This window comes from Astatotilapia calliptera, chromosome 12 (assembly GCF_900246225.1).
Source record: "Astatotilapia calliptera chromosome 12, fAstCal1.2, whole genome shotgun sequence".
Lineage (NCBI taxonomy): Eukaryota > Metazoa > Chordata > Actinopteri > Cichliformes > Cichlidae > Astatotilapia > Astatotilapia calliptera.
This window is the reverse complement of record NC_039313.1, coordinates 23,041,734-23,069,400: the sequence shown is the minus strand read 5'-3', so window position 1 is coordinate 23,069,400 and position 27,667 is coordinate 23,041,734. Positions and strand designations below refer to the sequence as shown.

At 40.4% G+C, this 27,667-nt stretch overlaps 1 protein-coding gene across 3 annotated transcripts; it reads right to left on the bottom strand.

The window, feature by feature from the left end:
- Positions 1–38: 38 nt before the first annotated feature.
- Positions 39–27,574, bottom strand: antxr1a (ANTXR cell adhesion molecule 1a). 3 transcript variants are annotated; one of them, XR_003274120.1, is made up of 18 exons: positions 27,062–27,574; positions 24,442–24,513; positions 24,277–24,348; positions 23,659–23,740; positions 23,458–23,491; positions 22,552–22,631; positions 21,845–21,913; positions 21,261–21,341; positions 17,668–17,728; positions 16,400–16,498; positions 12,473–12,542; positions 12,287–12,365; positions 12,040–12,135; positions 10,301–10,345; positions 8,014–8,277; positions 6,317–6,397; positions 544–1,399; positions 39–385 (listed from the first exon to the last, which is right to left on the bottom strand). XR_003274120.1 is itself a non-coding variant. In XM_026188481.1 (17 exons), exons 1-17 carry the CDS (start codon positions 27,217–27,219, stop codon positions 1,025–1,027), a joined length of 1,929 nt encoding a protein of 642 aa, XP_026044266.1. In that variant the 5' UTR covers positions 27,220–27,574; the 3' UTR covers positions 39–1,024. The 3 variants fall into 3 exon arrangements, 2 of the variants coding, with proteins under 2 accessions (XP_026044266.1, XP_026044265.1); XM_026188481.1 differs by having other exon boundaries at positions 39–1,399; positions 12,040–12,185; positions 12,226–12,365; XM_026188480.1 differs by having other exon boundaries at positions 39–1,399.
- Positions 27,575–27,667: the final 93 nt, after the last annotated feature.

The following is a 27,667-nucleotide window of genomic DNA, read 5'->3' as shown; positions in this document are numbered from 1 at the left end:
CGCTTATTTGCATTAATAATGTACAACTTTTTTTGAAGCCGTAGGTGGACGAGTAAGACGATGTGCAAAGCTTTTCCCTGATTCCCAGAGTTACCCTCATCTTAACAGACAGATCCTATGCAGCGCTTACCTACAGCTGTAATTACAGTCATCTTGGTCAGGTCAGTTCCAGCCATACATCTGGTAAAGCCAAATTTACTGTTTACACCAATGAGCACAGAAAACGGGCCAGACATGGCTCACATTAGGTTGGATGAAAATAGTTTGCGAGTCAGGAGTTGAACACTGGAAGTTCAGATACATTGCATTGCTGTTTCAGTACACTTACTGTCCATGCCGTCATCACCGATGATTGTCTTTCTTTCCCCAAAATGAAGAGTGTGGTCTACACAAGTACAAAGTAAAAAATGAAAGTATTTACAAATGTATAAAAACAAGTACAAATGTTAAAAAACTACAAACGATGATTCGAGCACTTTTGCATGCAAACATTCAAGGATTTAAAAAAAGGATTGTTTTCAGATGCCTCTGCATCATCCTTACTCTGCTGTATGTGGAACATTTGCAGGATGAGTGTTTTTCTTTTCTCTTATATAAAACAGGAACTTTACAGTGGCATTTATTTTAGTGACATGGCCATTCAGAAGACAACTGTACTCCTTCTCTAGGGCCTGTGTATAAAGCTGTTAGTACAAGCTGTTGATCCTCTGCTCGGTCAGAATTCATACAGTCTTCAGTCAAATGTTTTTGAGCCGGCCTGCGTGATCTCATTTATAGGGAATGTCTATGTAATTCAAGCATCCAAGCAATTGCACTGTTGGGCTAGATGTGTACAAAAGTAGACAAATAGCTGAAAACAAGTTCTCGCTCCTCCTCGTCACAAGTCTGAAAGGCTACAGCCTGCTGAGGTTGGCACCTTGTTGCACCTCACTCGTAGTTACAATCAAAGATGGCTATGTGCTGGTGGAACTCTGGATTATGTTTTTCAGTCTTGTGTGACCACCTCCTGTCTCCCACCAGACTTCTACAGGCCAGGGCGAGGCGGAGGGCGGGCAGGTGGAGGGGCTCGTCCAGGAGGGGGTCCCTGGGGAAGAGGTGGCAGCAAGCCGGTTGGGCTAGCGCAGGGCGGAGGCGTGGGTGAGAGCGCCGGTGGGGCGGGTATGTGCAAGGTGGTTGGAGGAAGAGCCCGGTTGGGAGGTGGTGTGTAAGGGGGAGGGGTGGAAATGGGTGGAGGGGTTGGAGGCAGCGAGGAGAAGGGTGGCGCGCTGGGAGTCGGTGGTAGGGTGCCCTGCGGTGGAGGTGGATTCCTGCCAGGCGGGTTGTAGATGGGAGATGGGTGATTGTTGAAGTGTGGGTAGCTAGGGGGGGATTTTACACGGGTGAAGTTCATGCATCTGCCCTATAAAATTAAACAGAGTTCAGATTTTGTTAGCAAAGTGGCAAACGTTAAATTTTTTTCCATTAATTGTTCAATCCAAGGCAAAAATTCACAATGAAAATTCAGACATTGAGTCTAAATGACAGAAAGGAAAAGGTCTGGCTCACATCACAGCCTGTATATAGAAGATGGATTTAGCCTATGGGTTTGAAAAGTGAGGCTCATAAAACATTTGCCTAAACCTGCTTTCTTTTGATGATCCAACAAGGTGTGACCTCTAAGGTTGCATAAAAAAAAATCTCACTGTGTTGACCCTACTGCTTACTTAGCGTATATTCACTATAAAAACTTTATTAATGATTTTATTGTCTCAGCAGCTAGCTTGAAGTCTAATACGACATTTCAGAACAATAAGATGATATTTGCATTTTCTAAGAGCCAAAGCAAAATTTCATACATTCATAAACTACTGCCATAAAGTGCAAGTACTATATTTTAACATACTATTTGAATAATATCAACTTTGTGCAATAAATCGTGGCTAAAAAGCAGATCAGATCTGCATGAACATATTTTGCAATCTGTCAGTCTACTGTTTATCTCGGCTTTCAATATGCAGAGTGAAAAATATCTACATCTATTTACTCTGGATGAGGCTGTAAAACTTTCTGAAAGTAGTCAGATATGAGTCGGTCTGTTGTTGAAGCTCACTTTTGACCAGTGACACTGATACTGAGTTGTTGAGGATATCCTTACCTTGTCTGTTGGTAAATGCTACTGTTAGCCTCTGTTAGCTACTGTTAGCCTCTGTTAGCTACTGTTAGCCTCTGTTAGCTGGCATTAGTGAAACTATCTTTGAAGTAGATCTAACATTGTGTGACTCTGGCACGTAGCAAATAAACTCTCATATGATGTGAGAATCAAACTTCTTGTCACAGAGAAAGTAAGATTCATGTTTGCTTCAAGGACACTCATAGGCTTGTTGGTGGTAACCACATTTATAACCAGCTGCTGTTTTTGTTTAGCTAGCTCAGTATCTGGACACAGGAGAGTCACATTTCAAATCTGCTGAAAATAAGTAATTGTGACAATATCTGGAATAAATAAGGATGTTTATGCACATTTTTATGTGTTAGAGCCACATCTTCAGTTCAGGAGATTACCCTGGAAGAGTTAGAGGAAGAGTTTTCTCTTTTCTTTTGCATTCTGGCTTGTTTGTTGAGGAGTACCCCTTCTTAGATGATAAAACATAGGTAAGAATTCACATTTCGGGTGCAACATATTTTGGGAAAATAGTCTTATATCCATCTCAGCCATTGCATTCAAGAAAGTGGGGCAACACAGTAGCTTCCACAAAGTGGTGCCAGCTCCTATATTTTTAATTAATTAATTCTAAGTTTGAGAACGTTAGTACTAACTAAAAACATAGGATCTATGACATTTTTTTAAATTTATCTGCTGCTCTTTTTTTCATTTGATCAAACAATAACTTCAGAATTTGAAGGGTGAAGAACCAATGTCTCCACTTTTCTGAACTTTCTTTGACAAAACACACACTTTCCTGCTTTGACAACTGAATGAACTCACTCTCACAAAAGCCTTTTCCTGTTGTCAGTACACAGCTACATAATGTGTATTTTAATGTCAGCAGACCTTAAAAAATGTGCTGTAATTCTCAGTCCCAGCTTAAATTTTGAGAAGCTATGCACCTATTTCATTGGACAACTTGACCTGCCATCATTTACGCCCATTCAAAATGAAGTGAGGTCATTAAAGGGAGATATACATCATCATCATCATACTCCAGAAACAAGTTACACCCCTGGAGCAGCTGCACTCAGTCGACCCAGGAGTTGCAATAGGCTGATAAGGAATGTGTCTCTTATTTAACACTGAGGAGAAATGACTGTTGGGGGAAAAGAAATAGGCCAAATGCTGCATGTTGTACAGTTCATCTTATACTGAATATCATAGATCCTTATGTCTCTTGGGCTCCCGGACTGTATCATACTTGTATCTACATTCACAGTCAGTCACTGTGTGATGGTTCAGTAGCCCAGTAACCTGCTGTGTTACGTCCTCTGATTTTATTTTTAATTGCTGAAAAGACCCCAGTCTTTAAGGCTCACAAAAGCGACACGTAACAGGGTTTTTCTCCAGCAACAACTGGATCAGCTGGCTTTCTCCTCCCCGCTGCTGCACTCATTTATAAAAAGGCTTTTAAAATAGACTCCTAATTGCAATCAGAACAAGCTTTCTGCTCAGAAAGTGTTCACTGCTCAGAAAGTACAAACAAGTATTTTTCTTTTCCAGTAAGCTAATGAAAAGCTTTTATAGTGAGGAAGACACACTTCGACACTTTGTTTCTCAGTGAGCTGAGTGCTGGTTAAAACGTCCATAAACTGCATAATGCAAAAAGTACTGTCAAGAGAATGAGCTGCCTAGTTAGTTCTAAATATCCTGTATAATATTTTAGAATAAGCTTGAAAGCTTATTATAAAATGCCTCTCGGGCACAAAAGAGCATCGCAGACAGGCTGAGGCTGAAGTAAAACAGGGTGAAATCGGCTGCTCAGGCTCGTTGCATCCACAATTACAAGTTAAAACTCTATCATGCAAAGAAAAAAGAACACTTATTTCTTGTTTGTTTGTTTTTAATCAGGAAACGCCTTGATTATTTTATCAGAACAGTGCCAAACTGCATTTTGCATGTATTACAACACCATGACTGTAGAAAACAAGCCTGATTGCTAAAGTGGCTCACCTACATACCAGACCTTTTACCCTCTAAAAACATCTGGCTCACTTCAAGACAAAAAATACAGCAAAGGAGGCTAAGAAATAGTTTAAAGTATGAATCCTGATAAGTTTGCCTTGAGATGTAATTTCCCATCCTCCTCAGCATGAAATGAGGGTCTTGCTGGACTGTCAGTGTATCTCTTTAAGGAAATGCTGCATAACTGCACTGATGAAGATGAAGAAACCTGACCGTATAATAACACATCAGTCTGAAAATTCCAGAGGCTTATTCATGCCAAACAATTATATTTCTATTGTAACTGCATAAAGTATCAACATTAGGATTTTTGCATCAAAGTAAAAAATTACATTATAGCTGCCAAAAAATGAACTATGGACTATACTGGTGAGCTTTGCTGAACTTGTTAGTAACTGGTTGGTCTGCTGTTTGCCTTTAGAACTGCTTTAATTCTACATGGCATAGATTCAGCAAGGTGCTGGAAGCACTCCTCAGAGATTTTAGTCCACATTACCATGACAATATCACACAGTTGCTGCAGATTAATGTGAATCTCCTGTTTCACCACATTCCAAAGATGCTCTATTTGATTGAGATCTGCTAATTGTTAAGGCCACTGGAGTTTCATGAACTCATTATGTTTAAGAAGTCATTTTGAGATCATTTGAGGTTTGTGATGTGTCGTGTTATCCTGCTGTCAGATGATGGGTACGCTCTGGTCCGAAAATGCTCCAAGAAAATATCCCCGGTACTATTACATCACCAGAGTTCCACCAGAATCATTCACACAGGACTGGATGGATCGAGGCTTTCATGATGTTTATGCAGAATTCAGTACATGCGATTTAAATGTCCCTGCAAAAACTGAGACAACATGTGAATTGTGGCCTTAGATTCTTATTCTCAGCTTACAGGGATGGCACCGGCTGCTGCTGCTGTGGTCTTCAGCTGCTATAAACTAAATCTGTTTTAAGATATGTGTGCTGTGCTTCCAGAGATGCTCTTCTGCATACCTTTGTTATAACAAATGGTTAGCTGAGTTATTGTTGCCTTCCTATCAGTCTGGGAGTTCTCCTCTGACATCAACAAGGCGTTTTCATTTTCCGCAGAGAACTGCTGCTCACTGGGTATTTTATTCTTTTTCGGGCAATTCTGATGGTTTTGAGTAGATCACCATGTCTGCATGCCTAAATCAGTTGCTGCATGACTGACTGATTAGATATGTGAATTAATAAACAGCTGAGCAGCTGTACTTAACAAAATGGCTGTTGAGTTTATAATATGCATATGCATAACATTACAAAAACATGGGTTTAAAAGCATGCATAACTGGTATTAACTGTAGTAACTGGGAGTAACTGGTATTCTCACTAGAAGTTTAAAATAAAAGAAAGGTGGGCTACTAATATTGCTTCCTACTCTCATCTTCAAAATTCTCCTTTATGTTTCAACACGGCTGTGTGTCACCTTATACAGCTCTGTGCAAACAATAGGAGCAGCTCCTCCCTGGAATGGCATTTAAAGGCCTGTCTTCTAGCAGCAAATCCTGTCTGGGTTGTTATTGAGTCAAATCTGAAACTAGCTCAGTGTACTTTAGATTTACTCAAAACACTTAGGAGTTACAGTAGTTACAGAGAAAATTCTAGAAAATGTAAAAAATGATTGTTTAAATGTGCCAGAAATGTCTTTTCACCCTGTGAGGGTAATGGTTTTAGATCAACACTCTGACCCAGAGAAATGTGAATCATTACATAAACGCTTGCGGTGACATTTTTAGACACATAATTCCCGTTTTTCACCGCATACAGACTCTACTCTCTCTGACTTCATGTTAGCTTCCAGCTGCAGCGGTCACTGCACTGTCACCCCCACTGCAGCTGGTCTTTGAGGAATTTCATTTTGTTTTTTCATAATGACTTCACCAGACGCTTTTACATTGCTGCGTACTGTAGCAGTCTAAATCCAATCCCACTGCAACTTTTCCCATGAGTCTCGCTGTGCACACTTCATTGCTTACAGCTGGTCCATTTTCTCAACATTTTCACATACAATCGTTTCAATTGCTAATTTTCATTTGCCAGAAGTTAATGCACAGCCAAGCCTGACGTCAGCCCGTGAAATGCAGAACGATTTACAATGCACGCTCAGTGCATGCCAGTGCAGGGTTGGTGTTGCTCTTACCTTGTCACCTGGATGAGGTCTCATTACAGACACACGGTCGTAGCCTTTTCTTAAAAGCACCCACAATGCATCCAGTTTGCTCTGTGGAAACAGAGAAGAGACCAAAATGTTTAAGAGAATGTAAAATCCTACAAAACATTGGTTTCTGCTTCCAACCCTTGTTTTTTTTTTTTTTGTCTTCTTTTTCACACAAGTGACTTCAGCTGCAGTTTAATGTATCGTTTAATTCATCCATTTATCTCAAAGCGACACAGTGAAATGGTTTCAGTCCACTGTAAGTTGGCTCTTCATACTTTTCAGACACAGCAAATACTTTGAGGATAAGAGCAGAAAAAATGCAGCTGTTTTTGCTCACAAAAACTCCTGGCTGTGGAGCCTTTCTCTCTGGAGGTCAGTCCAACAGAAGTCTGGTTTCTATTAGCAATCCCCTGCTGACTGGGAAGACTTCAGAAAGACTCCTTTAACCCCACGCTGGTCCTGGAGGAATGGAGCCGTGTGCCAATTGTCACCTAAGCTTTAATACCCGAACACATCTCGGGCTATTTTCACCAAAACACCATACTCGTACTAACATATCCTCAGCCAGATTAGCATGAAGTAATCTGTGACAGATGCTGTGTTATATGTAGTATGCGCCCCAGCAGAGCTGTTAAAAACCATGATTCCCACACTTCAAATACTTTTTAAACTAATAACTCTCAAATTCTCCAGTATTTACTCATTTTTATGTGGCTCAGTTAAAACTCATATCCTGTTTGCTTTAAGTTGTTTAGGTAACACTTGTGAGGAATGATTCAGGACAACAGTGATAAGCTGTTCCTCAGTACTTCCATGATCACGTCTGACTCAGGACATTATTGTAAAACTCCGTTCCAAAAATGTTCGGGTGCTGAAAACGTATTAATGTTTAAAGTGAGACATTTTACTTTTTTTTTTTTTTTTTTTTTTTTTTTTTTTAATATTAGCTCGTTTTGAATTTGATGGCAGAAACACATCTTTTAAAAAAAAAAAAGTGAAAGCGGAAAACTGTTCTGTGGTCAAATTATTTTTGGAAAACATGCACTCCGTGTCCTTCGAACTAAAGAGGAGAGGGGTCCAGTTTGTTATCAGCGTTGAGTTCAAAAGCCTGCATCTCTGATGATATAGAGTTGCACTGGTGCCTGTGGTATTAGGAACATACATTTGGAAAGGCACCAACAATGCAGAAAGGCCTGTACATGTTTTACATACACTCCCATCCAGATAAAGTGTTTTTCAGAGAAGATCTTCCATATATCACTATAATCCCAAACTCCATACGTCTATTAGAAAAGCGTGGCATCATAGATGAAGAGTCTGGGTTCTGAATTAGTCCGCCTGCAGACCAGATCTTTCCACCAATTTAAAAACATTTGGAGCATCATGAAACGAAAAATTCAACTATGTTCTGTCGTGAATAAAATACTGTTAGATGAGATTTTGTTTCATATTTACATTTTACACAGCATCAAAGCTTTAATTTACAAATGTAGTCTTAGATATTGATTACTGAAAACCATCTGGGGCAATGGTTTTCAGTAATCAGTAAGCAATGGTGAAATAATCTTCACCATTGCCTACTGTTTGTGTTCCCTTAGTGAAGCATCATACTGAGTTTCTCAGTAGTTCCTAATGAGTAATCATATATATATACCCCCCCCCCCCCCCCCCCCCCCTACCTTAATGGGTGAGTACCAGTTGCGTGGCGCCGGCGGTTTCTGCATGCCATTGTTAAGAACCCGAGGGGGTGGTGACACATACTCCTGGTCAGGCATCTTCACTTTGGCATTTTTGGCCTTCTCCAGCTTTGCTCCTTCTTCAGTGGAGCCTTTCTCACCCCAGCGAACCTCCATCCTTTTGATCCCCCCTACGCCTCTTCCTCCATAGTAGGAGGCATCAACAGTCGGCCATTTCTTCTTGGGGGCTTCAAAGTCCTCATCATCCTGTGGGAGAGCAACAGGAAATGTTTTTTTTAAATGTATTTGTTGTTTAACCATTTCACCAATGTTTATCACCCCTTAGCTTGAACTAAGAGGCAGTAAACATTCAGTACTGTGCAAAAGGTCCTGGCCCGCCCCTTATTTCTTCACACATTTCTAGGAAAAAGCGAAATAGGAGGAGCAATTTATTTAAACATCTGCTAACTCACATGCATGGAAATCCAGTATATAAGGCAAAAAAAGAGTTTTGACAGTTCTAACAAGCTTAAAAGTCAATATTTGGTATGATCGCCTTTATTCTTCAACACAGCCTGAAGTGTCTTAAATAAGCTTTCCTGCCTTTTGTTCCATTCTCTGTCAAGAAGATCCCACTCTGCTTCAATAATGTGGAACCGATGACTGATCGTGTTCCATTGTGTGTTTTTTCTATCCAGGTACACTTTTACTGCATTGGCAGTGTGTTTGGGGTCATTGTCATGATGAAAAATGAAGCTGCTGCCAATTTGATGCTTTCTAGATGATATGGCACAGTGGATCAAAATCTGATGGTTGTTTTTTTTTTTTGTGTTTGTATTTCCATCAGTTTTGACAAGCTGCCCAGCGCCACTGGCTGAAATGCATCACCAAACCATGACAGAGCTTCCACGTGTTTTACAGATGCTGTAGGCACTCACTCACTTCATAAGCACTGACGATAATTTGAACAAATTTGGATTCCTCACTCTCAACTGCCACCCTTTCACTGAGATGAATTCTGATGGCGCTTCAGTGAACAGTAGACGGATCGACTGATGTGCCAGATGCATCTCTCGGATCCTGTGTCAGGTCTTTTTCCCTATTTCTTGAGGACATTTCCAGATACTGCCCATCTGCTGCAGATGTCCCTTTCGTGTCCAGTTTCCTCAAATTTTTCAAGGACACACTGCACAACATGCAGAGATATACCAAGTGTAACTCTTTTTGAATCCTCTTGTTCATGAAAAATACTATTTTATGCCTGTAACACTGTATTATCTTTGGCATGTTTTATGAAACAGGAATATTTCTGTGTTTTTGCCACAGGCTGTTGTAACAAAGTGCCAAAAGATACAGTTTAAAAAATGGTTCCCTGCCAATTTCCAAAGAAAGCCTGGAGAACTATTGCTCAAGAAAACTATGACAAAATAGCCCCTCTTGGAAGCAAAATATAAAGAAAGAGGAGTGGCACAAGACTTTTGCACACAACTGCTCTCTTATTTGTTACCAGGCAAACTGGAATGAATGCCCCTCTCTCTCTGTCCTTCCTATCCCTGAGCTGTCATTATGTCCCCATTGCTCTAGTTTGTCTGATCAAAGGAAATGAAAAAGCCCACTAGCCAAACTTGTGATGTTTCAGCTCTTTAATACACCCTGTCTGTCTCGTATCCTACCAGGATGTCGCACAGAGGAGACCGTAATAAAAGCAGTCTTTGAGGCCGTGGATGTCACTGGCATTTAAATTCAGCAGTTAAACCTAATTTTCTGTTTAATTTTGTGCAAACAGATGCAGCCTGATACGTCCCACAGCTGCAGCAGCGTGTTTGAGGACCGTTAAACTGTATTGAATCGAGTCATTTGGACTTGCGGTTTGATCTTAAAACTAAATTGAAATTATGTTTTTGAGTTATTGAGTTATTATTATTGAGTTTTTAAACTTCTTACTGCAGGTCCAAATGGTTATAATTTTTTAAAGGCATAAATTAAAGTCTTGGACACAACAGCAGTGCTCTTACAAACAGCAGAAATGGTGTGTGTGTGTGGTGGGGTGCTGTAAAAGTCACGATGCCGTTGTTCTGAGAGGGCGTTAACTCTCGTCAAATGAATCAGAAAACGAGTGTTGAAAGTTTAAAGCTGGAAAGTCAGTGACGCCGTGTGGTCATTGAGGTTTACGCTGTCACTCTAACAATTACATAAGCTAAACGCTGGCAGCTGTCGAAGTCTTAAATCACAAGCACTCTTTTTCAGTCTTGACAAAACAGATAGGAGGCGGAGATTGTGAAGCTCCTACCGAACTATCCTCCACAGCTGGCGGTGGTGGTGGTTCGTGGATGATCTGTGGGCGAAATAAAAGAGGGGAAGAAAAAGCAGAGTGAATGGGAAGAAAAAGATGGAGAGCATTGTTTAACATCAGGAGATGACAGAAGTCGCAGAGACATGTTTGAAAATGCTTTTTGCGTGTCAGAACAATGCACGCTTTATGCACAGTGACGTGGCTACACAACAGCAAATGACTGAGAAATGTTTTCCCTCTTAGTCTCTACGACTTACAAGAGCAAGGCGCTGACCTAGAAATCTGCTATCCAGATTTTTTTTGCCTTGAGGTTGCTGGTTAAAGCAAGAGAAGAGTAACAACCTCATAAATGCCACATTATGCCTTTTTAGTTTTATGGATAACTTTTATAGTATTTATACGTTAGTTAGTATCACATAAATAGGGAAAGAAAAACAATTTATCCATCTACTTCGATGTTATGCAACTCAAAACTTGGATGAATGCACAACAATGTACACCGCTGCTATCCCCATATAAACTTTTTCCTCACTGCATGAGCCGTCAGGGTTTTTTCACAGGTGTAATAAAGACAGATTCATCTCCACTAAATGCATTTGGCAAATTAAGTCACTCTGATTCTTATTTGTGATTTTTTTTCCTGCACTCTTTTCCAAATCCTGGAACAAAAAGAAGAAGAAAAAAAAGACTCCCCTTGGTAACCTAGTGTCGTTTTTTCCCAAACACACTTGCTGCACGAACTTCAACTTGCAAGCGAATTGACATGGACAGAAAAAGAGTGAAGGGAGAGAAAGCTGTGTTGTAAAAGCTGACATCTCTCTCTGGCAGGGCTCAGCTTTCCTGTTTCCAGCTCCAGTGGAAACACTGCAGTGCATTTTGAAGAGACACCATGCCCGTGACGATTTGAAAGGAGATGTACGGATTTGTACAGAGGGCATGTGGTAGCAAGTGAGTTTGCTGAAATACCTTGATGCTAAATAATCCCACAAACATGTTTTCACCGAGTCCTGAGCAGATGGCTTTTGCATAAGTACATAAAAAAAAAAAAAGAAAAAAAAGAAACTCTTTACTTGGAATCAGTTATCCCGCTACTTAAAAACTTCATAGTGACAAAGATATCAACCAAAACATTCAGGCTATAGACGCTTTTGTTTCCACACCACTGGCAACAAATCAAGTAAAGCCATAAATGGTAGAAAAATCTGCTACAAGTTAGATCTCTTTAAGTGAATATACTGACTTGGAGGTTACCTGCAGTAACCTCTGGAAACGCAAATAATTTTAGGAGAGGTATAATTGCTTAAACGCATGTTCACCTGATGGCCGAGACTATTTACTGGTTGTGGACTAACTTCAGCAACAAAGATCCCTCAGGAACAGAGTGTTTTTTAAAGTCCAGTAAAAATTAACTCTTTACAGCCTAAATCATAAAAAATTAAATTTTTTGGGAAAATTGAGTGTTTTTTGAACCTTTGGATTAATTAAAAAGAAATGAATCAAATATTAGTTTTAATTTGTATCACTTTTTTTTTTTTTTTTTTTGCAAGATGCAAGGATCCAAAGGAGGAATACTGATACACAGACTCCAGGCTTCACTATATTGTCTGGTATCAATTAGGACGTAAATGGCTCGGCTACAGCCCCCATACTCTTTGTAGCCATGTAAAATGTAAGGAGCAGGCTGAGAGCAATCTGTAAAGCAGCACGAGTTCATGTCTTCGTTGCAGGGAACTGACCACAGTGCAGCACAGAGGCCAGAACCACCAGAGGAGAGCCAAGACCAGGAGCAGCATCAGGATGAGCAGAGCTACGGCCAGGATGGTCCCATCAGACTGTAAAAGAGACAGACACGTCAGCATAGGCTGTCTGAACACAAAGAGCGCTGGATGTAAACCACTTTTGTGTTCCGTCTGTAGCTCCACACTCTGTGCTGCTCCAAGCCCCCGCTAAAGGCCAAATGCCCCTATATCTTATTGTACTCACACAGCTCACGGTGGTAATTGTGACCGAGCTAGAGATGAAACTGAGACCCTCGTTCATGCTGACATAAAGATTTGCTGCCCTGGCAAAGAAAAAGAAAAATATCTCAGCCCCGTTTTAACCTTGAAAAGCAGAGCAGAGGGTTTCATTTGAAACCTCACATTTATTTAAGTAAATTATACGACTTACATCCCCTCCTCTTCAAGCACTGGGGCAGGGCAGAGTAGATATGTATCTTCCACAACCAATGGCTTCACCACTAGAGAAGCGGAGGGGGAAAGGGTCATGAAAAACAGCAAAAGCATGAGCCAAACTTTCCTGACTGGAATTGTGAGCAGTGTTCAAGGACACATGCAGCTCCTGAAACATGTTTTCACCTTCAAATCACCGTTTCTTATGACATCTCTTTGCCAGATTGCAGTAAAATGAATTTATTGACTGATTAGACAAGACTTAAATTTAATTCAACAAATATTTGACAACAAGAGCGGAAACTATGCATTTGTTAACAGAAGTCGAATGATGTCACATCTTTCACTGTAAGTTGATTGACAAACAATCAGAGAGGACTGCATCTGCAAAACAAGCACTTTGTTGTTTTCCCATCTGAAGGCATCTGCACCCTGCTCACGAATGCCAATACAAACAATTTCACCACACTTTTTGTTTTTCTGGCAAAATGTAGGTCTTCTCCTCATCCAGCTGGCTGTCCAGGAAAGCGGATCCAACAAACATCATCGCGCAAGCCTGTCTGCTTATCCTGGCAAGGCGAGCGCATACCCCAGAACTGAGGAAATCAACACAAGCGGCTGCTCTTCTCTAAAAAAACACAATGGAGGAGGGAGAGGAAGAGAGGCGAGAGAGGGAGGCAGCAAGGCCAAAACAGCTCCACGCCGCCACGAACTGGGACAGATGTCAGAGTTCAACTCTGCACCCACCTTGCACTCAGAGTGGCCTTACAGCGTGAAAGCAAAGTGCAAACTTTGTCCAGCTCAGAGCTGATGAAACACGATTTGCTGCACTTACATTTTTCCACAATTTAAATCCGTGGTGGATAAAAGGATTCTGGCAGGCATTCGAAGTCAGTGTCATAAAGGTTTATAAGACTGTTTACTCCCCAAGCTCAGAGAGAGGTCATGTTTAACTGGGAGGTGAAGACAGATGACTGAAGTTCATCTTCAACCACTTAATTATTTGGAGTTATTGCTTAAGATTATGGCTGATTTTTGAGAGGTTAGTCATCCTCTGTACCATACTATAAACTCGGTGACACTGGTTAAATACAGCTGAGTTCTGAAGAATCTTACAGTTGCAAAAGCAAAAAAGCGCAGATGGTTACTTGTGCTTTTTTCCCAGCCTGCACTGTGAGAGTTCACAGGGTTCTGTTCAGCTTGGGGGGGAAATCCCCTTCTTGCCAGGAATAAGATGCTCATACTTCTAAACCAGGAGGTGGCTAGATTGGCTTAGCTTAAAGATAGTAAACCAGAGGAAACAAGTAAACTGACACTGCTCACAGGTAACAAAAATCTTCCTACCTCTTATTAACAAAAGCCACGGTCCTGATAATATTAGTAGCCGCCTATTTAAATCTTGTGCTAGAGAACTCAGTCTTTTATTTCAGGTTATTTTTAATAAATCCTTGCAAATGCAACATGTGCCCTCTCTTTGGAAAGAAGCTGTCGTTGTTCCTGTCCTTAAAGCTGGTCGCCTGAAAGTTCTGACTGACTTCAGGCCTTCACCTCAGTCGTGATGAAAGTCTTTAAAAAACTTATCAGGATGCACCATTGACTCTACTTAATCTGATTTCTAAACATGTAGAGAGTAAAGGGACTTTTGTATGACTTCTGTTTACTGATTTCTCCTCTGCTTTTAATAAACTACACCCCAATGTTTTAATCTAAAGACTTTAAGAACAGTTTGAAGTTGGGGAAAACCTGGTGGATTAGATTTTAGACTATTTAGCTGACAGGTCACAAAGAGTGAGAATAAATGGGTTCTGTCTGACCCACTGTTCTCCTCTACAGGTTCTCCCCAAGAGCGTTTGTTATCATGCTTATTATTCATTCTCTATACAACATGTGTCAGAGCAGATATGAAAACAGGGCCATCATTAAATACGCAGATGTTATTGCCAGCTTACTTAAAGAGGGTGAAACTACACACAGTCTAGTTATTGATGACTTTGTTCAGTGGCGTGAGGAGTCTTAACTTCAACTGAACATATCTGAAACAGAAGATATGGTTCTTGATTTTAGGAAGCAACAAAATGGGCATGGAGTCACTTTAATTAAAGGGTCACCAGCGCATTTAGTGCCTTAGGAAATTTGCTCATTTCCACATTGCCCGAACAATCGTTCTTTTATTGAGTTTGTTGTATCTTTTTGTTTGGTGGCATGGTTCGGTTAGACCTCTGTCACAGAGAAAAGCTCACTGAATCAGATAGTGAGACACTCCAGTCGTCTTATATGTGAGTCATGGCCCTGTCTGGCTTCCCTGTACTCTAAACAGCTACAGAGGAATGGCTTTATAAATCTTTAATAATGGCTCCCATCATTTATGGGGTGAATTTCAGCTTCTCTCCTCTGGATGGAGGTTTCTAGTCCCAAAGTGTGGGTCAAAGATAAAACAGCTGTCCCTGCTGCTGTCACTGAACTCAATAAAAACTGTTTTATTGAATTAATCTTGATCTTATTTATATTGGGGTTTTTTTTTATCACTTGTCAAATTATCAAATATGTGTTTGTCGGGTTTAATGTGTGTTTTGTGAGGGGATGCCAAATGCAATAATTTTTTCTGTACAGCAAATTTACCTACGGGTATAAATAAAGTAACCTTGAACCTTAATGTCTTATATTATATCAACGGTGTGACATAAACCACATTTATTCAGTGTCATGCTATGGCTCAAACTGTCAGCTTTAAAAGTGCTGTTGAGTGGATTTGGTCACATGTCGACAGGTCCAGGTTAGCCGTAGCTTCAAGTTTATCAAACAGACACAGGACTTGTGTGGATCGTTTCATCTAACCGTGTTAATTTCTTCTTGTCTCTTCTTTCACCCTTCCCACAGTTGTCCAGTACAACATCTGTCACAAAAACAATGAATAGCTCAGGACAGGAACTGCCAAATCCCTGCACGCCTGGCTATACTTGCTGCTACTTTTTCCTGGGGATAAAATCCCAAACATGGATTCATCTGCTTCACACATGTAGTTGCATGTTGTTGCTTTCCTTTTATACACTTTTCCAGACTTGCAAAGTAAGCAGAGGGCTGAGAGCAGGAATCAGAAGGAGCAATTATTTCTCAAGAAATGATACATTTGTCTCTCTGAAAGCTAACTGTGACAATATTATTTTTCATTTAAAGCTTACTGCTGATGTAAAGTAAACAAAGTCCAGAAGTCTGTGTGCAAAGGTTCTAGAGGAGTGAATGAATGTGGAGGAGGAACCTCCACGTAATGGGATTGACATGAGGAGATAATTTTGCTCAAATTGCTTCCATGTCATCAGTTTTACAGGACGTTAGATAATATCATGCAAAAACAATTAGAATTCAAATCCAAGCTCCAGAAAATCATCTCATTGAATTTGTAGATTTAAACAGTAAAAACAATGAAAGTAGAAACGGTCACAGTGGTCTTACTTCCGCGGAGCACACATTTCATTCTATGTAAATGCTGGTTATTGTCATGCTTTGTAATTAGACCGTCACCTCATGCAGCTGCAGCGGCATGTGAAGTAGGAAGCGTTACTGTAAGCCACTTTAAAGATATTTCCTTTGTGTGTGGTACAGGTTCTCCTTAATCTCCTGTTTTAATTTTTACCTTGATTCCAGACTGTAAAATTACACCATGTGTTTAAAAAAATGCATAAATAAAACCTGGCTGCTCATTTGATCATCGAGGACTCCAGCCGTGTGGCTCACGTAGTGTTTGTCTTTTGGGAAAATCAGGCCGGTGTAATTTAGGTGACTTTCACAACGTCTCACACACTCATCTGTGTTTTCCAGCCGTCTTTGTCATAGTTTAACAGCATAATCAGATATGATGTTATATGGTAATAAAATAGCTCATGCAGTGAATAAGGGGTAACACCCTGATAAGCAATGCTTCACTTACTCTTAGTTAGGGTGTCGTTGATTCGAAAGCTGCACAGCACTTTGTCAACATTTCGGGCGTGAAGGAATCCACTTCCTCTCACCACCACTTGGAAGGACTCTGACAAGGCGAAGAGAAACACATTATGTCACCTCATCTATAAAATATTATTGAAAATAAATGAAGTTATTTCATCTTCTTTGGTCCAAAGTAATCCCAAGCAGCAGTTTACATACACTTGTGTTGAGCATGAATGTCGTGGAAATTTGGAGCTTTTAATAATTTTTTTCAACAGTTCTTTTTCCAGGGGAAATTAGTTTAAAACAAGAACTGGGTGTGCAAGTTGGATTTTCTCTAATCCACACAGGGTCAAGTGTGGATTCCCCTCAGATGAGAGGAAAATGGCGTTCAGGAAGATCCAAGAATTCAATGAACTGGAAACTACACGACAAAAACCTTTTTCACTATCCCAGTAAAGGGAGTTTCACATCGCCAATAGATTTAGAGGGTGCTGACCAAGAAATGTTTGGAGTTGTAAACGTGAGACTTTCAAGACAACTAAACCAGCTGTCAAGCATGGTAGTGGTAGCATCATGCTCTGGGGCTGTTTGCTGCCAGTGGTACTGATGAACAAAATAGATGGTAAAATGAAGGAGGATTACCTCCAAAATTCTTTGACACATTTTTTCCCCCAATAGGACAATGATCCCAAACAAATATCCCTAACATTAAGCTTCTTGAATGTCCTTCCCCAAGTTCTGATGTCAACCCGATTGAAAAATTATGAACCAGGTCTGTGCCGGGAAACCAACAGATTTAAATGAAATCTACCAAGTCTGCCAAGAAGAGTGGTAAAATATCCAGCCAGAATTATTCCAGAAACTCATTGATGGCTATCAAAAGTGTCTTGCCAGATACACTTTGGGACATTTAATCAAATATTAGTGTTGGCGTATGTAAATGAGGCTTTATGCATATTTGTGACCCTGAAAAAAATCAAACACCCAATTCTTGTTTTGTTTTGAAATTCATTAAAGACGTAAGCCGTACAATTATTACACTCTGGAAAAAGAAGACTTCATTAAAAGCTCTCAACTGATAGATTTCGATTCATGATATCCATGCCCATGATGGCTGCTTGAAAGCTTCTGATACAACTATACCATCCTAGAAGGTAAATGCACTCTAGGAAACGACTTTTCGGCATACTCAAATTCATTCACCATCTTAAGAAAATCCTAATATTATAATGAGTGGCCTGAGGAAGGTGAACTAGAATAAAGTTTTACCTCCTGCACAGATACTGGATGGTTCTGCTGCCAGGATCTCGATACAGGACTTCTTGAGGATCTGAGGGACACATTGAGATAAGCACTGTGGTTTTCCTGCTGTCCATCTTTCTCTCGTGGTCATCTATTTCTTTCCATTTTGAATGGCCACTTTGAGCCAAGTCCACTTTTATGTCCTTATTAAATAAACTTTTACTCCCATTTACATCCTGCAGATGTACAGTATTATCAGTGTTGGGGAGTAACGGAATACATGTACTGCCATTACGCAATTAAAATACAAAATATGAGTAACTGTATTCCGTTACAGTTACCGTTTAAAAAGGTGGTATTTAGAATACAGTTACTTTGTTGAAATAAATGGATTACACAGCGGTATTTTCCTGTTTCATATCGCGGGTCAGGACCAATGTTCCCTCTAAGCTGCACACGTGCGCAATTGCGCACTGCTGACACGGTCTCTGCGCACAGAAAATCTGCGTTGCGCACAAAAAATCTAACCTGAATTGAAATTAAAATGAATACTTTAACAATTCTGTTTTGCAGTGTTAGTCAGTAAGTGACTGGCTGCTCCCATATGGGATTAGAATGATGCCACCTTATCCCATAGTCCAGCCAATAATGCGATTCACATTCGCACATACGCAGCTAATCAACGTCGTTGACAGGCTAACATACTACACAGGTCAATGACTAGATTTTTTTTTTACATTTTCATTGTAAATGGGCTAGAGCAGTTAATTAAAAGTAGTCTAACATAAATGTAAACTCTGGCGTGACCACAGTGGACACGTCTAATGTTGCTCACAGTGGTCCAAGGGATCGCTCAGGGAGTTTGTGTGTTCGCTCAGACACGTGAAAAATTAGAGGGAACATTGGTCAGGACTGTTTGGGTTTTGTTTGACAGCTATGTTCCAGGCGCAGCATTATGGTTGCCATGGTTAAAGGGTGACGCGCGCTCTCTCTGCGACTATGTGTTTCCTGGGTGAGAGAGCCCCTTTTTGTTGTTGTTGTTGTTGTTGTGCTAAGCTAATAGGCAGAATGCTACAGTCATAGCCCTAAAGAATGTAGCCTCATGGGCAGTGTAGTCCGTGCTGCAGGGAGAATGGACTGCCATTCCTGTTATATGTCTGTGAGCGCAAGGAGGGAGAAAAAGGAGAGTGGAAAAGTACGAGTTGTCATAGAGCAGAAACAGGAGCTGGAAGCATGTAAATATAATAATAACCACTGCAGCCAAATAGAGTGCCTGACGAGCCCAGTTGTAAGTAAGCTATTAAGACTCGACTGTACACCATGTTGGTGTTTTCCTCCAAAACAATAAGTTCCGTTGGAGCAGCCTTTCAACGCCTCTCTGTCTCAAACTTGACCCAGACAACAAAGTAAAGCTAGGTTTCAGCTATGAGCCCGACACGGAACCCGACGTATTAGCCAGAGGTCCCTTTACTACGGTTCGGAGCCGTGGACCTCCAGCAATAGTAATAAATCACACAGCAAAAGTACATTCATGTAGTTGTAAAAAGCATGATACTATATTAAGTAATGCAAAGTATTCAGAATACGTTACTGTCATTGAGTAACATAACGGAATACTTTACAAAATACATTTTGGGGCATGTATTCTGTAATCTGTAGTGGAATACATTTTAAAAGTAACCTTCCCAACACTGAGTATTATATATATATATATATTTGTTGCTCTCCAGTAGAGCTGGGCGATATGAGATTTTTTCATATCACAATATGTTTTTTTCATTTCAGGCGATAACGATATCTATCACGATATAAGCCAAATAACTATATTTGTAAGATTTAAATGTGCCGTTGCTCACAAGTAAAATGTGAAATAATCAGCAGCTTGTTTTTATTTAAATATTTATTTCCCATAATAAGTTCAACAGGGTAGATGTACTTAAGGAACATGAGACTTTTTCAGATAAATAAAGGCAAATATTGCAAACTACACAAAAGGCAGCCGCTAAAGCGTTTAAGTTTCAAAATAGGACAAACGAAACAGACTAAATTGTCAATTCCACTTAGAAACAAAATATTAATTCTAAAAATAAATCTTAGTTTGTTTTACAGAAGAACAGACAAAACTGACTAACTTTTGTCAATATCAAATAAACTGAGAACTAAAAGGAAATTCTCAATCTCTCCTTGTTGTATAGCTGAGCTTTTCAAACAGTTTTAACAGTTACTTTAGTCTGACAAAAGCCGAATGACGAATTAGCGCTTCCAGTCAGAGACTGAGGCTACGTCCACACGTACACGGGTATTTTTGAAAACGGAGATTTTCCATTTTCGTTTTAAAAAATAATCCCGTCCACACATAAAGGCAGAAATGAAGGAAAACGCTGCTATGAACATGCCAAAGCAGCAGGTGGCGCTAGATTCCTAACCGTGCCTAAATGTTGGCCAATCAGAAGTCTAGAAGCCTCGGTGGGAAAAAGTAAACAAAGCTGGGGCATAGAAGCAGAACAGAGTCGTATGTGTGGACGGACAGTAACTGTGTGTATATGTAAGCATTTAAACACTGCAGAGAGTAGAATTAACAGTAACAGTATTGTAGAAATTCATTTCACTGAAACAATAACGTGGCGCACAGTGTGACGCATGCACCAGTTTATTGTATTTCCAGACTTGCTTTCGGCACAATTTACAGTGCACGCTACTCTATTTTTGTCAGACTTGAAATAGCCGAAATACCTTCACACTACGGAACTTCTATGGCTCTTCCGTTTGACAATCTCTCCGGCGTTGGAACCATCATCTGTTTTCTCTTCGGTCACGCTCGGTTGATTTTTCTAGTCGGCACACTCATTTCCTCCATTATGCGCTGGCTCCATTACCCGCTGGCTGCTTCCCAAACAAACACACGTGCGGCTTGGCACTTGTGCTGTACGTAACAAGTCTCTGCGCTACTTAATTTGGATTGGCTGACCTTTTTTTTTTTTTTTTTTTGAGGACAAGAGCGGCGAGGTCTATCGCGATAGCTTAATTTCTCTATCGAGTAAAAGTTATATCGCGATACATATCGTTATCGTTCTATCGCCCAGCTCTACTCTCCAGGAACATACTCTCTTTAACCCTGAACATCAAGAGGACGATTCATGATCAACTGCCCCTTTCACATGAGTGAGAAGTAGCTGCTTTCAACTTGCCATTAATCTGCTCCAGATGTAATTCAGCTGTCTGGCCCTTATTTCTGCTCAACAAATCCCATATCCCAGTGACATCAGCACATTCACAGCAAACTAATTCAAATTTTTCATCCTAGCATTCAAATGGAAAACACTGAGGTCAATCTTAAGAGATACAGGACATACTTTGTGTTTATCAGTCACACTAATCAAAAGAAGGAAAGTCACAGCAGGTTTTCCTGGAATTCTGTCTCTGTCCAGAAGGACTCGTTTCCTGATATTTGATCAACATGTTTATGGATTAAAGGGGAGGTCAAGGGAGAGATTATATAAAGCCTATTAAAGCAAGAAGATCTCCGTTGACTTTTCCTGTGTCTGAAAGTCCTGATCATAACACGTCACACGGATGCCGAGCGTCTGTCTGATGTAAACATGTAGAACTGAAATGCTTACTGAATCGATGACTCCTTGCAGAGCCTCAAATCCATCATTTACAGGGAAGACGTGGTCTTTACTATCAGCAATGTTTGCCAGCTAGAGAGAAAACAAATTACTGTAATCAAAAGAGACAAGTGGCACACTTATTCATCCAAGATTTCCATTCAGACATTGTCCCGTGGCATAACATAATTACACAACTTCCTTAAAATAAAACAGCTTCAACGACAAACAAAGGAGGCGGGGGGAAAGTCCTCTTCACTTGGCATGTTGCAGTGATTAGGAAACCAAGCCTTTGGATAAAGCTGCATAAGTTAAAACATATTTCATGTCTTTGCTGGAGTACTTAACTCACTTGAATATGTTTGCTTCAGCTGTCCATGAACAGAGACAGTGACACGGGGTTTAAATTACTTACAGTTATGACTTTATGTGATGTCAAGCACTTAACTCTTTAAAAACGCTAGTTTCAGGATTTTCAAAATAAGGTTTGGATTTCCAGAGCTTAAATTTTTACAGCAGTGCTATCCATTTCTATCTCAAGTTCAGGTGCCATAAGCCAGTAAGGTTCAGACTAAAACTTAAAAGCATACACACACCTGTGTCTCATTGAAGTCCTTCACCCCCACGCAGTAAACCGAGGCACCCAGACTTCGGGAGCGGTTGGCCTGTCAAGTACACACACAGATTTACAGCAAAAACAGGAAGACCTGGCTTCAATTACACCTCTGCATTTCACAACACCATCCACAACAAACCCAAAAAAGGCTTGTTTTTATCTGGCACTTGGAAAAACTCTTTAAAAGAAGCCAGGCACCATCATAGTTCCACTTAATAATATTAATCACGCATGATGTAACATTCGAAACGTCCCTCAGATGCCACAAAACCAGACAGAACACATAAGTCAAATTTCCAGTTAATATGTTTTTGGTGTTGACATCGAGAAACAACCTAAGACCTCCCACAGCTTCCAGGAGGAACATTTCCAGGAACACCATCCCCAATGTCAACATGTGTCTGAAGCAACTAAAAGCTGATTAAAGCCTGTGGCTTTCACACGCCTTCGCCTGCAAAGTCTGAATGATCAGAGGAGCAGCTGAATTATTAGAGGCCAGAGCAGATGCGAATGCGAGCTCTGATGTATGAATCCGGGGAAGGCTCTGGCCCCGCTGTCTGACTAAAAGATGAGGATCAAAGTGGTGATGTACAGAATGGCAGTGTTTGATCTGGTCCCACATATGTTTAATCGTTTACATATTTCACCTGGTTGTGAAACACGTGTGACCTATTTTTTTCCTCTCACCTCCCTCTCAGCGTAGAAGAAAAGATCTTCGTGTAACTCTCCGTCCGTCAGAGCTATGATAACACTGGCAGTGCGATAACCTGTGAGCAAAAAGAATACAATCACCCCTGCTGCAGTTTTACTGGCCTAGCAAATGAAATACTCTAGCTACATACTTCAGATATACAAAGTCAGATATACAAACTAACATGATATTTGGCATCCTCCATATATAATTCCCTATATGCCTGTATGTTGTATCGTTAACATGACCCCACTCTACATCCCCACAAAGTTTGATCAGAATTCATCCAAAAATTTCCAAGCTATCGTGTTTACAGGCATAATGACACAAACGCATGCACGCGCTACCAAAACGTCGCCCACCTTGACTGAGCTAACAGAACACTGTTTGTAGTTACATGATCTAAACCTTAATTGTTGTAATTGCATATCTCATTCAGTCTAAATCAAATCACATGCATCTAAAGGCCTCCTAAAGGTGACCTCAAGTCAACGAGCAAATGTAAACCATAACTAAAGCCACGACTGTTGGCTCTTTCCGAGGCTTACACTGAAGGTTACCTCTTCCCCTGAGCTCTCAGCAATAATTGTGTTCTTCTTTGTCAAGTTGTTTATTGTGACTAGTTTATAGGCCTGGACCAGTAACAGCATCATTAAAGCACACACACACACACACACAAGGACAAAAACGGCAATTTCATGTGGGAGCATCACATAACAGTGTTTTTTTGCTCAGACTCTAATTATCTTGTGACCCCTTTGACCTCCTGTCCCTAAAGTCGGCAACATCCATTTGAGTTCAGTAAAGCACAGAAACAGACAAAACTTTCATCCATTCACAGGTTTTGGTAAAAATTACACTTGAAAAATCTGCAGCGCACTATAAGGAGGAATAAAACACACCTTCTATGTTTCCGTGGTATATCTGCTCACTGGCCTGCGAACAATAAAAGAAAAGATCAATTAAACACGCGTAAGCCCAGTAGAATGCAAGGAATGAGGGAACTCCTTGTGTCTCTAACATTTCAGTCATCTAGTGCTCTGAACTGCGCGGTGACTGTGCTGCAGCTGAAGCAGGAGGTGCCAGCTTGAAGGTCCACTCACCCTCATGATGCCCAGATGCATGAAAGTGTCTCCTCCTGGTCGAACCAACTCAAGCTCCTCCAGTCCTTTGCGAATGCGTTCCCTGAGCGGACACGCAGAAGACAAGGGAATATCTAATCTAACTGAAATATTTATTTTGTCAGATTCATTTCTGAACATGGTTTTGCATAAAAACCAGATACTTTAGGGCGTGGCGACAGGATAATAGCTTCCATAAGGGCAGCATTTTGAGAAAATGCAAGCAATGTGTAACAGATGAATAAACTGGAATGGTATTGGTGTGTGTTGGCCTGAGACACTTTTGCACAGACAGACAGGAAATGAGCCTTTTGTAGAGTAAGATCTACAGGAAGCACTGAAACATTAAAAGATTGGATACATAAACTGTCCGCATCGTGTCAAACACCACATGATTAAGTATTTATGCAGACTCTGCAGAGCAAAGGAAAGTATCTGTCTGGAATCTCTTCTTGGTCATAAAAATCATAAGCGCATAACTGTATGTGACCTCAGTCCAGATCTGGTATTACGCCCATTCCTTTCAGCTGGATGGCAGAAAATTAAAGGATTAGGACCAGTTTTTGTTTTTTGTTTTTGTGGAGGAGGAGCTGCACCCACCTGTCTTCTGTGAGCCTCATTAAGATCTGTCCCTCAGTGGAGAACACAATGAAGGACATCCGCAACTGTGGGCTGGAGAAAAGACAGGAGAAAACATTCATCTGTCATCATTTCTTGTTACAAACTTTCCCACAGATTCTTGTTACAACACTTTTATTTCTTTACCTTATGAACTTCTGAGCTAAATTTTCAACAAAGTGATAGATTTCAGTCCAGTGATGCTGCACGCTCCCAGATCTGACAAGAAAAAGATCAAATTAATATGATGATGTGTTATTTAAAATCGCAGCTGTGCATCTAAACTACATGACCTCTCCTCTGGCAGTAGCCCAAGGCAATAATTAAAAAAAAAACAAAAACCCTAGCACTTTCAGACAGGTGCAAGACCAAGTCTTAAAAAGACCCCAAAGCACCTGAAATTATACCACCATGTCTTTTGAGTCTTTTGTATGTTGTTTTGTCTCCATAAAAAATTAACTTTATGTCTGTTTTAATCTTTGTATGTCACTGTGAATTATGGTTCGTGGTCTGTCTTCTGTTGTTTGTGTCTCTTTCGGGTAACTGCGGTCATGTTTTTGAAGCTGTGCATCTGTTTGTATTTGTGTCTCTTTCTGTAGCCACCGCCCCTGACATTGGGGGCCCTTGTGTCTGTGCCCAGGGGGGAAGGAGTGCTTACAAAGAAAACAGCTGACTTGAAAGAGCCTGCAGAATAAATGCTTTGGAGAGCCTGGTGAACTTACTCTACGAAGTAGTAATGATCTTCAAATTTCTAAAATCCTCTTTGTGCACCTGTAGTTACTTTAGTCTTACAGTCATCAAAATACACTCACAATAAGGCTTCGTTAACCCTGCTGCATAATAACAGCTGATCAGTGTTTCTGTTTAATCATCTTGAACTTTGTTCTCTCTTTACTGTCACAGTTTTTACTTAACGTTTTTCTTGATTGCATAGCAAATGCCACAGCAAAGTTAGCCAAATCCCACTCTGTTTTTTGTCAGGAAATAAAAATCAGGAGATCAGGGAGGGATTAAATGATTTAGCAGAGAAGCTGTTTTGTATAGTTATCTCATTATTCAATTATCTGTATCAATATCAGTACACAGCTACAGTTTTTTTGGCTGATAACGCCGACATTTTGTGAGCCTAGATGTCTTTTGAATGTGTCACTGCTGATTTTTATCACGGCTTTCAGTGAAATTGTGTTTTCATAACACACGTATTTTTCCATTGTCACCATGACACAAGTCCCAGCACAAACATCTGAGCCAACAGGCTGAAACACTGGAACATCTGGACCAAGTGGAGAAAGGCAGCGCAGACATCGGGAAAAGAGAGAAGAGGAGAAGAGAGATCAGGCAGATACTGTGAGAAGACAGTGAGGGCAGGTGGAGGACATCGCAGCTAAGAGGCAAAGTGAAGTCCCACCTGGAGAGGAGACAGAAATTTAAAGGAACAGCTAATGCCCGACAACAAATACTGCCAGGGTGCACCTGTAAACCTGTGTCTTTGAAACATGGCTAATGCAAACAGTTGCTCACTCCTGCATAAGTGCCTGATTTTTCCTCTAAGAAATAGCAGCATGTGCCTGGACTTGGCACTGAGAAGTACTGTAGGACAACTGGAAAATCTCTCTCTGCCTCTGCATGTAGAGACTCTCTAAACAATGGAGCTACAGAAAAATCCACCAATTAAAAACTCCAAATAAAAAAAGAGTGGTTTAATGAGTTGGATCTTTTTTTTTTTCTTGGCCTAGTTGGCCAAGAAGTTTGGCATGTGGTGATATTATAATAAAAACAAGTCGTTTGAAACCAGGATTTAAAAATACAAATGTCAGAAGGTAAGTACTCTGCTATAGTCCAAAGGCAACTCCCTGAGCAATTTAAGCATCGGTTCTAGAGAGGCTATGTGCTGATTTACCTTAAATATTATTAGTTATTACCCTAAAAGGATTAGTTGGGAAAATTCTAAATTTGCAGAGCATCAAAATTCAGGTTTAACTTATCAATGTATCATGTGCTGCCTGCAGAAACCTGCAAAATGAAAAGAGTCCACGACATGCCCCCTCCAAAAGACTGTCAACTGTAATTGTGATAGATTATTGTGGGAGGTTCGTGCCACTTTGCAGATTTGTACAGCTGTCTTTGCTGCACTGCTGAATGAAAAACAAAGATAACTCAAACTGAGCTTAGATAAACAGGGAAATGGATTCTAAATCATGACCTGTGTCCAAATAACTTTATCACAATGACTCCCTAAGATACACAGAATTTGAAAATCTGAGAATATGAAGAAACATAATTATCAAGACAAGCTTTTCACTGGCTAATGAGGTACGTATGTACACCAAACACAGCACTGTGACTGCAGCTGACAGTTAAATGGAGCAACAATCACAATAATGAAAACATTGCATCATTAACCCATTTTCCTGCATTGCATGACGCCAGACTCATAATGATACCAAATGGGATGATGACATCATAAAAACACTTGGCAAAACCATGATTTTATTGCTGCAGGGGACACAAAAAGCACAATTCTTTTATGCATAAAGTAAATATGCATTTTAAACTTCGTGCATAAGTATGATTTCATAACAATGCATAAAATGTTTAGCTAGAGAACTGTCTTAAATTTTCAGGGTAGGAAGAAACTTTAGTGGAGGTAGAAACAAAGACAGACACCAAATTGTTTCGTCAACAAACGCTTCTTCCTAGATTTTTAAAAAAAATCATGAACTCAGTTATCGATAGAAAATCAGGTAATGTCTGTCAGTTCACTCACTTATCCAAAACAAAGTAGAGATCAAAGCCTCCAAAGCACGAGGATGACTGAGGTTGCCTCCTGTCCTGATTCGGTCCAGCATTACCAGCAGTAAGAACGACCAGCGCAGTCCCAAACACCACTGGCAACCAGGAGCTTCTCTTCCAGCACAAAGGCATTATTCCAGAAAAAAAACCAAAAGTCTCATAAACATCAGATGATGAAGGAAACCAGCATCGGTTATTTTCAAAGTTTTAATCCTCCTGCAGAAACTTCTTTCAGTTCTGCACGGATCCTTGAAGTGTAAAAAGCAATGATCCAATAGAGAGCAGCGAGCTTAACTCAGAGGGTGAAGAGGAGGAGAGAGACAAAGCACGAGTGCTATGGAGCTCACTGTTGTTGGGACCCTCTCATCAGTGGTTCCAACACAGTATTATGTAGAGATGAGAAGAGCCCCATGCACCCTCCCACTGATATTTGCTGTTTTTGTAAAGGGCAAGGCCATCCAGCAGAAAGATCCACAAACCCTAGAAGTCTAACTCTTTTCATCTCTCTCTCTCTCTCTCTCTCTCTCTCTCTTCCTTTCTAGAATATGATGCGAAGAACACAATGCAGAGCAAATACTGT

Coding starts and splice junctions, on each gene's coding strand:
- antxr1a (XM_026188481.1), bottom strand. CDS start 27,219: ATGCCTTTGTGCTGGAAGAGAAGCTCCTGGTTGCCAGTGGTGTTTGGG. Junction 24,349..24,441: donor TTAGCTCAGAAGTTCATAAG/GTAAAGAAATAA, acceptor TCTTTTCTCCAG/CCCACAGTTGCGGATGTCCT. Junction 12,543..16,399: donor CAACGACACCCTAACTAAGA/GTAAGTGAAGCA, acceptor CCGCTTCTCTAG/TGGTGAAGCCATTGGTTGTG.